Source organism: Stigmatopora nigra, chromosome 3 (assembly GCF_051989575.1).
Source record: "Stigmatopora nigra isolate UIUO_SnigA chromosome 3, RoL_Snig_1.1, whole genome shotgun sequence".
Taxonomy (NCBI): domain Eukaryota; kingdom Metazoa; phylum Chordata; class Actinopteri; order Syngnathiformes; family Syngnathidae; genus Stigmatopora; species Stigmatopora nigra.
In genome coordinates, this window is record NC_135510.1 from 12,686,432 (window position 1) to 12,698,657 (window position 12,226).

At 38.0% G+C, this 12,226-nt stretch overlaps 1 protein-coding gene and 1 long non-coding RNA gene across 3 annotated transcripts in view; one reads left to right on the plus strand and one right to left on the minus strand.

Moving 5' to 3' along the window:
• Window positions 1–12,226, plus strand: part of mpped2a (metallophosphoesterase domain containing 2a) — a 35,021-nt gene that overhangs the window by 11,173 nt on the left and 11,622 nt on the right. For both annotated transcript variants that reach the window (XM_077712513.1, XM_077712514.1), the window contains 2 exons: window positions 69–250; window positions 2,696–2,921. In XM_077712513.1, coding sequence (XP_077568639.1) covers window positions 69–250; window positions 2,696–2,921 — 408 coding nt within the window. The remainder of the gene's footprint in view (window positions 1–68; window positions 251–2,695; window positions 2,922–12,226) is intronic.
• Window positions 1–12,226, minus strand: part of LOC144193887 (uncharacterized) — a 54,264-nt gene that overhangs the window by 8,468 nt on the left and 33,570 nt on the right. The gene's annotated exons all lie outside the window — the stretch shown is intronic.

Below are 12,226 nucleotides of genomic sequence, written 5' to 3' on the forward strand. Positions count from 1 at the left end.
ATTATTTTGAAGGGTATCTTCAAAGCACTTTTAAAGTAACACTCATTCTCAATTCTCTATTCTTTCAGGGTGGATCCAATTCCCTATGACACTCCAAAGCCAGCCGGCCACACCAGATTTGTGTGCGTGTCAGACACACACTCACGTACAGATGGCATTCAGATGCCTTATGGTGATGTGCTGCTGCATATGGGGGACTTCACGGAGCTTGGCCTGCCCTCTGAGGTCAAGAAGTTTAACGACTGGCTAGGTAATAAGTTGCTTCAACACTCTTAATCATAACCATATACTGCATTAATTGTTTGCCTACATTAACAGGTTTTTATGTCTACTATATATGTCTATGGAAACACTGTTGTGGTACAAGCACGAGTCACATCGCACACATAGCAAGGGCAGACCACACAATGAACCCGCCATCTCGCCTGCATGACCTCACAACTGGTGTGCTTAAGTGTCTAGTTTAACCTTTGCGACCTAACACCCTGGATCAGTTAACATTTGACCTTTTTCACTGACCACAAGGTGTGTAAGGAACTGTGTCTGTGTTCGACTCCCCACACAAATTTTAAGCCGATATTTTTGGCTTGTTTTTGAATATTTCAAAATGATCAACTCGCCAGATTAAATTTGTCATGCTATTGTTTTCAGTAATTTCTTTAATTTGCGTAAACATTTGTTGTTTTTGTGTGTTTTTACGGAAATTCTATCTTGCAAGATTTACTTAACCTTAGAGCACAACTGACCACGCACCGACCAAACTAAAGAAGAAAATAGTCTTACGGAAATTCTATCGCGCAAGATTTACTTAACCTTAGAGCACAACTGACCACGCACCGACCAAACTAAAGAAGAAAATTGTCTTTAAATGGGACATTTACATAGTTTTTTTACGACTACTCCTAGCCAAGGAAATAATCTATGGGAACTCAAAAGTGTTCATCATGACGTGTTTTTTTGTTTTGTTTACAAGAAAACATGAAGGTTGTTTTTCTACAAAAAAATAAAGAAATTGGGGCTTTGTTATCCAAGCTGCAGGGTTTTAATGAAAAGAAAATTGTTGTGGCTTTGAGTCTGTAATTAATGAAAATGGTGTCTGTGCGCCTTGCGGTTGGTTGGCAACCAATAAGGGGTATACTACTCTGTATTCTGCCCATTATTAGCTGGGATAGACTTCATTACAGCCGTGACCCGTGTGAGGATAAGACAGCTCAAAAGATGATGTTTAAAAATATTTACATATGTCAACATTAGTGCACGTTTAAATACATGTCAGTCATGTCAACACTTTTTCAGCAAAAATATTTGGAAATGACATTTGCATTATTTTTTTCCATCTTTAACTTTGCTACATAACAAAAAATAAGGCTATACATGAGAGGCTTTTGAAAGACTTTGCGAAAAAAGTGCATCCAATTTTTATGAAAAGCCTTCACAGTGAAATAACAAAAAGTATACAATTACAACATGTAAAAGCCAAGAAACCAAACTTGTTTGTAAATCACATGCATAACATCTGTATATATTTAGAGAGCATGCATAAAAATGAAGAATAGTAGAAGAAAAGAGAGGACTGCTCAAAAAGAAACTTGCAGAAAGAGCAAAGAAGGGTGATGAAGGCCAGACCCTTTGGTTGAGCGCTCAATCGGCTAGAATAAAGTAGTAAGTTAGTTTTGTGCTGCCGAGAGGGAGCAGGGACAAATCACCAAGACAGAGAAGCACAAAAAGGTCACTGGAGACGTTGACTGATGAGGAGATGAGAATAGTAATAGATGTTCATCACTATAAAGTTCAGGTTCACGTGTTGCCAGCCGCCCAGTGTCTGCTAAGATGGATAGTGGTCTACTGTGGTCAAGCAGAACTATTAAATGTGCTTGTAACCTCTATGACTGTGTGTTAGAGCTACCAGGGATAGACAGCCTATTCACAGGGAATACATTTTATTTCAACTGTTAAGTGTACTATTGTAAATTTCCTTCTTTAATTCAATCCAATATTAAAACACCAGAAACAGCATGTAAGTGCACAGAACTAAAACACAGGTAGGCAATGAAGGGAAGCTTCTCATCTCAATGAATGCTGGTATATTCAATCATTCTTCCGTTTTCTGAACCGCTTATCCTCACAAGGGTCGCAGGGAGATTAGCCACGGATAGAGAGTCACATTTAAGAAAGATTGAGATCCACTTTGTGCTGCAACAAAAGGACCCTATGCTAGTGCCGAACAAATTTTCAAACACGCGGGATCTGTCTGATGCTTAATTCCATCACAGAAGAATTAATTATTTTTTAAATCTCAGGCTGCCTCAAATAACACAAATGGGAATTGTGTTGTCCGGCTCCCTCAAGTGACAGGCCGCTGCAGATGAAAGATGTAACTCAGCGTGTTGATGTTAAATTGGTTAATAAATGTATTCATGGCCAATTTAAATGTTTTGTTTACACCATAAGTAAATAGAGACATAGACACATGCAGTTTGTTAGTCAATTGGGGCATATATACCGTTTTTCTTACATTTAAGTGTGACTTATAATAGTGGGGGTGTGAAAATTTCGGTAATTATCCTTTTAAACTTGCACATTCCTGTACAACATATCACATAACTGAACTAGAATGGGAAGAGTTTCTTAGTGATACAGGACTACGCTTAAGATTTGGGGCTGTAGCTCACCAATTAATTTGTGTTTGTCTCAGGTGGCCTACCTTATGAGTTTAAGGTGGTAATCGCCGGTAACCACGAGCTGACCTTTGATAAGGACTTCATGGCTGAATTAGTCAAGCAGGATTACTACCGTTTCCCTTCAGTCTCCAAACTCAAACCAGAGGACTTTGACAATGTCCAGTCGCTCCTCACAAACTGTGTGTACCTACAGGATTCGGACGTCACCATTAAGGGATTCCGGATATACGGCACACCATGGTAAGACCAAAGACTCTTTACCTTTTTATTAGTGGACTAAAGCCATCCTTGCCATTTCTTCTTTTCATCTTCACTGACTCAAATTTACTTTCAGTAGTGTTTAAATACCCTAAGTGGTGGAAGAGGGTGCTCACCCCTCTGTCAATGTTTGGCCATGTTACAGATCCCCTCCCTGCTTTTCTATTCTATATGCTCTATCAGGGGCCTCACTTACATGAAGGATGCTATTCCCAGCTCGTGCATTCCTTTATGAGCTCAGGACCTTTGCCTGTACTCAAGGTTTACATTACAGCTGTGTTTTGACACAGTTAAGTGATACGTATGGTACCGGGACACACTGCCAATCACCTCTCAAATGGAAAGTAAATTGAAAGGCAGTCTGTTTGTCGCTAGAATGTTGGAAGCAGCATGCAATAAACTTGGCTATGAGGTGTGTGTTAAAATAAGAACTGTTTGTGAGGGGAACAAGAATTGCAAAGCATTGCCAGCACTAAATAAAAGTGTTCTTATGTTAATCGGGTAAGATTTCTGTTTAATTTGACTGTTTACAATGCTGCAAAGAATTTTGCTTTCTGATGAACAAATGAGATAAAACATTCTGATTGAAAGAAAGAAAATGTAGAAAAACTTAAATCTACTTAAGTCGTTTCAAGATGTTTATGAAAAAAAAATGAAAATCAGACATAGGCATTGTCGTCATCATTGACTGACAAAAAAGCCTAGTAGTCATCATACCCTCAGCAGCGTATGACGAAATTGTATAGTGCTTCTCCACAAGTTCGTCTTATTTTACGTGCATTTTTGGTACAATTTTAATTTGGAAAATCAAAACGGGTGTTATTGTGTTTGCGTGATATAAGTTGAGAGTATGTGTGATGGGCTCATTATTATCCAAATGAAAGAACCTTCAATTTGAACCTGCAGGGCTTCTTTGTTGTGCTCAGGGCTTTAGTACTGTCTTCTCAGTGGTTCTCACAAGTCTTGTCCAGGCTTAAAATAAACATGTAGGTCATCCTTTTGCAGTTATAATTAGCAGGGCTGGCGCCTTGCCTGAGAAAGAGTAGAGTATTTAGTTGAAGAGTGGGTCATATCCAAGTGTTTTACCATCGTCACAGCAACAGGAAAATGAGATTACTCCTCTTTTTTGGCCATCCTTCCACCTTTTCTTCCTTGTGTTTGAAAGGCAGGATGTTGCCTTTCCTCCCTTGTGGGTGTTTAGTGTGAGGGCTGGTAAGTGTCTGTTGTGACAGCTGGGAGTCTCGTGAGAGGCGTCATGGACAGCTTGGCCACCCCCTGCTTACCCCTCCTTGCCATCTACACCTCCTTCACACCCATATGCCACCGTGGCCTAAGGTCAGGCCTACTTGTCCGTTGTGAAGTCTCACTTAGCCACGTAGTGACCTATCACTTCATCAGAAGCTCACCATATCACCGCCTGGGTGGTCAAACTCCACCGTGTCCTCTTCTTACGCCAGAAAGTCTAGTGTCAATTTAACCTTTGTTGATAGTCAACTCAGCTGCTTTTTACGACTGTTTTTGTTTTCATATACTCATAATTTAATTTTTCTACATTTTATTTAAATTAAAAAATAAGCCATGTAAGCCTGTTTTAGGAACATGTGTTTGGAAGTGGGGAGGCTTCTTGTTTCGGGGGCATTGTGTGCAGCGCAAGAACATAGCCTTCTAATTAATGGGCGATTGAAGAAGGACAATAAAAATACATGCTTTGAATGGGTATTCAATGGAGGAGAATAAAATAACTTTTGATTTTGAGCATAATAGGCACTGTTAGTCTATATTTTACACATTTCAGTCATTCGGTCCGTTCAAAGCTCTAGATATTATCTAGCCGAAATGTTCACCAAACAACCGTAGTTATATATTATGTTCTGGTAGCAATCAGTAGTTAATTTTCGGCATTATAACAAGTTTTGAATTGTGATAGACACCTGGTTATTAGTGGACTCGCTTGTGGATGTGGGTCTTGCACAGTGCTCCTCATTAACAAAGCACAGCAAAACCATTTGGAGATGAGCAAGCTTCAGTGTGTAAATAGTTGTTTGCGGTTACTGGGAACTTTGACAGAAGAAGGAAATACTTTTCTACACAAGGATATATGGTGTGCCTTCCATTTCCCCCCAAAGTTTGGAGATGGAAATAACGTCACAATCCTTCCGTTTACGAAGTTGGAAAATAGATGACCTAAACAAATGCTGCTATTCTTGTCCAAGCCAAGAGTAAAAATACTCCTGAACAAATGCTGGGACCCCAGGAAGTAGTGCTGACCATAAATGTGAAAGCACGATCGCCTGGCCATTCTCGCAGTAGCATAGTGTTCCTCCTATGTGATGTTTGTATCAAAAGTAATGAATGGTACACACATAAATGAGGTTGTTGGAGCCCACTGTTAATGAAAGTAAACCCTGTAATGGCCACTGAACTCACTTGAAATATACATTCTGTAAATTAAATATGGGTACTCATATTTTGAAATGTGGTTGCGTTTTGAGGCAATCAAACCATTTAAAAATAATAATCACGGTAACTGAAAAAAAAATTGAGCATTTTTAATTGGTCAGACTTGACAGTGCAATATTGCACCTTTTAATACATTATATTCTTATTGTATGTGGAAATATTTCAATAATTATTCAATCAGGGCACAGCAAACAAAAGAAACAATTTAAAATTCATTAAAAATCGATTGGAAGTTGTCTGACATTATTGTAAAAATGGTAGATTGTGTATGTCTAAGTGTGTGTGTGTTTGCGGTTTGCATGCCAAAGGCAGCAGATTAAAACCAACTTCCCATATTTGCTCTCTGAAACGCACCTCGGGGGATACTAAAGGGCCAAATGCAGATTTGTCATTTGCAGATTTTAGTGTTATTCATGTATAAATTTTTTGCCGTAAAGGTCAACTGTGTGTGTGCGCGTGTGCTTGTGTGTGTGCGGATGACCGTTCCTATAGTATTGTATGAGAGAGCAAGAGGGAATAATATAAGGCCAGTTATCCCACTGTAGTGTTTATCAATGTATTGCATTTTGACTCTCCTAATATTTATGCTCAAGCAATGTTGGTAAAACTAAGGCTTTGTTAAGGATTAGATAGATAGATTTTGCTGAACTACCGGATGAAATCATAATAGAACATAATTCCTAAATTCTGTGATCTTTTCTTACAGCTGTTCTTTATGTGTTTAAAACATCTTGGAATTTTACTTTAAGAGTTACTGTGATGTCTAATTAATATTAAAACAAAAAATGATAATATGTATACAAGTATACATTGATACTAGATAAGCAAAGCTAGAAACTGATCATTCCACTTTTCCATGCTAAGATGGTGTTTGTACATTGGAGGTATTTTTTTTAGTTATCTGACTCACCTGAAACACAAGGTTCCACTGTGTTTTGAACTCTCTCATTGCGGTTTGAATTTACGTTTCCTACTCTTAAATGTAATCACCTCTAAGTAGCCCTTTGCCTGGTGTCAGCTGTCGAACATTTCTATTGGATGCCTGTCCAACAGACCAGAACATAAATATTGCTTCTTATATGCCAATTGTGATGAGTTCCAGGTTTGATCATCCTTGACATCAGCTAACTTTGCAAATATTCAGTTCCAAGGTCGTAGTCATTTCAATTTGCTTTCTATCAGTGTTTTACCAGTCATAGAAAAAATATGCAGACCACAATGTTTTCTGCAAATTTGTAAAGCCCAGTTCCTGTCAATGTGTTGCATGTGACAAACAGTCAGAAAACAAAATATGGAAAATTTATTTGTTATGAGCAAGAAAACGATGGAAACTTGCACTATTAGAACTCATAAATTAAACATTTATGAACACTTTTGCATTTAAAAAAATAAATAAAATCATAATGGTCTAAAAGATTAAGTGTTACTTGGAATTTAAAATGGAAAAGAAAGTGGAAATCCATTACTGTAGATTTATGGTCAACGTGAACACTTTGCTGTGTTAAGTCAGCCATATTTTTCAATTATGTGTGGGTTTTCCTTTACAACTAAAAAGACGAGATCGAGAGAAAGAAAAAAGCATTTACTATGGACAGTATACATGAGTATCCCTCCTTAAGAAATGTGTTGCTGCCCTGCAGAAAAGGTACTGTCGCTGCAATTTCTGAAGTTTTCTGAATTAATTTTCCATTGACAGGAGCGTCATGTTAATTCCTATAGTATTTCAGAATTAATGAGTTAATGATTTATTGGTGTTGGAAGTGAATCCATATTTAATGGGGCATAAAATCGTGAAACAACTGTTGACAAGGATGGATTGTGTTAGAATTGGCTTCTGCTTTATAATTGTTAGGATGCTTCTCTATCTCTCGGCTGCTGTCGCAAATGTGTGCTTCGGTTTCAATGAGGTCAGAACACAGAGCCAGTTCTGCTGCTCAAGCGTGTCAGTGCACGGCGGCACGTTTGCTTGCTTTGGTGTCAGATTTTTCACCTGTGTATCAGCTGAGCAAATGAAGGGTTAAGTGATGGATTTGTGATGGTGCCCTTACATTTTGCAGTATGTCGACCTATAGCATTCAACGCTGACTGAGTCACCTTACACCCTGAGCTGCACATACACAAGCTAACCTGTTCCTCACTTGGCTCATACGCACTGTATAGCCTGTTTCACATCTCACTGAGTGCTCACTGAATGCCCCTACCCCCACACCAAGGTAAGCCCCCAATATGTCAAAGGGAGAGTGATGAGTCTTGGGCACTGCCTAATAAAGCTCTCCTCAGTGGCCTTGTGCACATCAGTCAACAGGCAGTGAGGCAGTGGTTTCCATCGCATATTTTAATATGGGAAAAGGGCTGACGAAATCAAACAGTTACATTTGAAAATGGTTGCATAGTATGTATTGTAACGCACACTCAACAAAATTTCCAAATGCAATTGGTTGATTTTTTTTTATCGTATTGGGACTGCCAGTTGTGCTTCACTCTCAACAATATCAATTTGGATAACCTAATATTAACGAAATAGATCAATCTTTGCTTTTCCTATGATTGGGTTCACAAATGCAAATGTGATGTTATCGGCCGTACACAACAAAACTGGCTGGAAGGACGTTTAATTGTTTTAATTTAAGACTACATACGTATGTGTAGGAGTGTTTGGTGTATCTTTTTGAATGTGTCTCTTCAATAGCGAGATATAACCAGATGATGGTATTTGTTTAATGAATAAGTCAATGATGAAACTTGGAAAATGAAGTAAGTATACGCAAATATGCAGTAAACAATTAGTGGTTTGGCAAGTGCTCCAATATACAGCTCCTAATTAATACTAAAACAAAAATGTTTTTCTCTTATATCAGGATGCATATCATTTCATGGTTTCAAGGGTTCTCCAATTTTAGTGTAACAAGCTGCCTTAATCACTGCAACTTCTCCCTTTAGCTCAAAACCCTCATTCTTCTTGATGACTTTTGTGTACAAGGAAAAATAGCCAAGAGTTGGAAAAAAAAATAATCAAACAAACAAAGGTCAATGATGTGCCTTTTTTCCTGGTGAACAGCAGAGCATTTATCTGACAGACGCAGCCAGAAGTCGACTTCCTTGTCTGTAGTATTTATTTTTTCCCATGTCACATTGGACCTCTTGGGGGCTTAAACGTTCATAGTGACAACACAGTTTTGTGATAGTTCCCATAGGTTTGTGAAGTGTGAGCTTTCATTCGATAATGTGCGACTAATCTGTCCTCAAGCAAATGTTATGAAGCATTTGAAATTGTGAAAAGACTCCTTGAAATTGCCGGGGACACAAAGACGACAAGCTATCGGCTTACTTTCTACCTTATAAAATGCAAAGTCCTGCGAAGATCAAATAAAGCCAGAATGTGCAGCAGGGGCGACATATAAATCTAATAATTTGAGGAAATTTACAGTATTACTCTATTTTAGGTCTCTCACTCTCTAAAATTACCAAGCTATAGACATCACCTCACTATAAACCACACCGCCCAAAGTTCACAAAATTTAAACAAAAAAATCCATATCACTTATTATAATATAGCAAATGTCGTACAAGCCGAAACGAGCATAATAGTATGTGGGAGTTAAGCAGTGGAGTCACCGGCCTATACTTTCATTGTGTCTCTAACTCCAAAAGCTGTGCCACATTGAAGTGCTCTAGTATTGGTGGCCTAACAAATAACTCATAAACCTTTGTGGGCCGAACAGACAAATAAAAACAGTCACTACAAACAGTTGCTGCAGTACAAATACAACAAGACGCTGACGAGGTGTCTAATATAACACAATCAGCTAATGTTACATAGTGAATAAACAAAACACTGAAAAGAAATCTATAAACCCAACAGATAGGCTCTACTATCAATGCTATTGGAATTTTCTAAACATGTTTTTTTATTGAATAAAATAGTTTTTGGCAATAATATAAAGTAATACAGGCATTTAAATTTGGCATCGTGACTCGGTCTTAGTATCTTTATTCAAAAAAAGGACGTTAACTTTTGTTTTTACTTCTGGAAGCTATGCAAAAATATCCTTTACAAGCAACGGCTAAACTGTGCATATGCCCATGAGTGTCCAAGCCATTTCTTTCATTTTGAAATAATTTCACTGTTAAATTTCAACAGTTTTTACCACTTGTCACTCTGTTCAAAGCACTGGTGGAATTAAGCCTGAAAAGCTATTTACTATTTCTAATTAACATTCCAAAAGATGCCACGGAAACATGTTTGGCATAAGATGTATTCAGAAGAACAATGTGCCTAAAATCTGCTGTTTTACTTCAATGTGTCTACCATCTGTCCAGGAATTGGATAAAAAATAATGTTGGTGCTTGTGTGCCATGTGGATTAAAAGTGTGCCGCAGACCTGGAACTGCTGCAGCAATTCTTTTAATTAAAACAGGAAATAATTGTTGTCAAGTAAATGCACTGAGACGTGAGAGAGAGGCTGAGCGAGAGACGAAAAGAAAGCCAGCAGGAGGAATACAGTGGGGGATTAAAGACAGTGAGCGAGTGTTACAGACTCCTGGCCAGCTTGCTGCTGTAATGAACATTAGGGCTGCGGCATAAATTTAATGACCTGTGAAACAAACAGCGTGGCTGAGACCAATGCCTCTGAATGCTAAGTGGCTCTATCATTAATACTAGTTCAGTCAAGCCACTGTGTAAACACACTGTAAGTCTCTTTTGCCCATAAACCTATAAAACACAACGTAGCAATACAATGATGATGCACCCCCTCCACAGCCCTTTGTAAACAAGTCATGGCTCCTTATGTGCCTCCACAATTAATGGTTTCCATCCTGTTAATTGTCTTTTTTTAATGAATAGTAGGACTGGAAATCTTTTCAATTTGGATATTTGCGGTTACATTTCCATTTAACATATTTTTTTTACTAAATACACAGAACGACAACCATCCACCCTCACACTCATACCTAGGGACAATAGTGAATCATATTTGTAGTCTTTAGTCATTCCTCTTTACTTGACTTTTTCAAGGGAATTATTTGAATTAACAAAAATGTGCAAACATCATGTGGAGTGAGTAGAACCATGACAAGTTAAGTTGATGTACAATACAGTGAGACATAACAAGAGCTGTCATTTCCGACAAGAACAAAGGGTGAGCAATGGGGATTCTGCTGTTGTAAAGTCTGCTAAGAAACATAGTACACTGTAAAAGACATTTTCTTAATGGCAGTACTTTATTTTGCCAAGCAAATTTGAAGTATATTTCAGATTTGCCCTGGTAATTGTCAGGCAGCCTACCCACTGTGAATGTGTCAATTGTACATGCTTTAATGGACTAAAAAAAGTGATACAGTCTTCGTCTAAATCTCAGATGGAGAAAGGTCGACATATTGCACAGGCACATAAATCATAAAGTATGTGTGCCTATTTTCTTAGCTAGTACTTGTCTTGAGTGTTTGTGTGAATGTGCAATTTGTGTTGCACAATATGATCAAACTTTTTACATTCTTATAAATCCTCAACTCATTGCAAATCAAATAGACTTAATCTTAGCTTTCTCTCAAATGTCACCAAACCTCCACTTTTGATGTTAAAGTCACATGAATCATGAAACTTTTTGTCTGAACAATCTAAACATTTCAGAGTTTCGCAGTCTGTACCGAGGCGAGAAAAGCTGGCAGTGTTTCTACTCTTTTTCCTTCAATTTCTCATGTTTTCGATATTGGTTTTCGAAATATTTTTTCTATTCTATAAGGTTCGCAGGACTCCATATCAGGTTTGGAAGGAGAGCTCTGGTTATGATTATGAGCAATACAGACTTAATCAAAAGATGGAGCACTGTAGGGAGCAGGTGGAAAACTATCGTAGCCCAGAGCTAGCCAGATGTCATCAACATGAGGAGGGATACATGGCATGGGCATGCTGCTCTAGGCAATAAAACGCAATCACAATCGACTGGAAGTGAGCCCAAGACGGCTCAGTAACCAGCCGGGAAGTACGTAGCAATCAGTCCCGACTTATTCCACCAAGAAGAAGACAAAAACAGTGCTGCTTCTTTAATATCAGTGTGTGGTAAAAAAAAATAATAGGGGGGTGGGCATGGGCGTGTATATGTGTGACATTTTAATCTGTCCGTCCATTGGGTCATGATGTGCACTGGCAAATCCTCGGATCAATTAAGTGCCATTTTGTTTACTGTCTCATGCTGTGCCTCCTGCTTTGAGTGGATAAATGTTCTTGCCTTGTATTGTTTTACTACTTATTTTTTTCTGAAACAATGTTTGGATGTTAAATTGTATCAGATTGGCATCTCACAAAGGGCTTTTATCTTAATAGGCTTGCGCAAAGTTACCAGGATTTTTTACTTTCGTTGAATGCCAATTAGTTTAGATTTTTACTTCAGTTTAGTTAGTCTTTGTGCTAAAATGTCATTTAATTCTTGAAATAACTTAATCTTAGCAATTTTGTTTTAGTTAATTAAACAGTAGTGATTAAAGAAAAAATTGTGGTATTTTAATCCAGTAATAATGTCCCAGTTATATATAACTATAGGGGAAAAATGGAAACAAAATTGTTACCGTTTGCTCAGTAAGTGCATAGTTATTGAACATAGAATAGCTACTTAGTTTCTTCTTTGTTTAACATGACGTTGTGTGGTCAAAAAGGTAGCTATGGGTTCTATGCTGTGAGCTATCATTTAATTCAATGACAGCTTCATAAATAAATAGAAAAAGGAACAATCTACTGACGGCTTTCTGCTCAGTTCTGATAGTATTCACATCATCCTGCTACACCTCCCTTTCTTCCTGCTGACCTCTGCACAGATCTGTATGTCAAA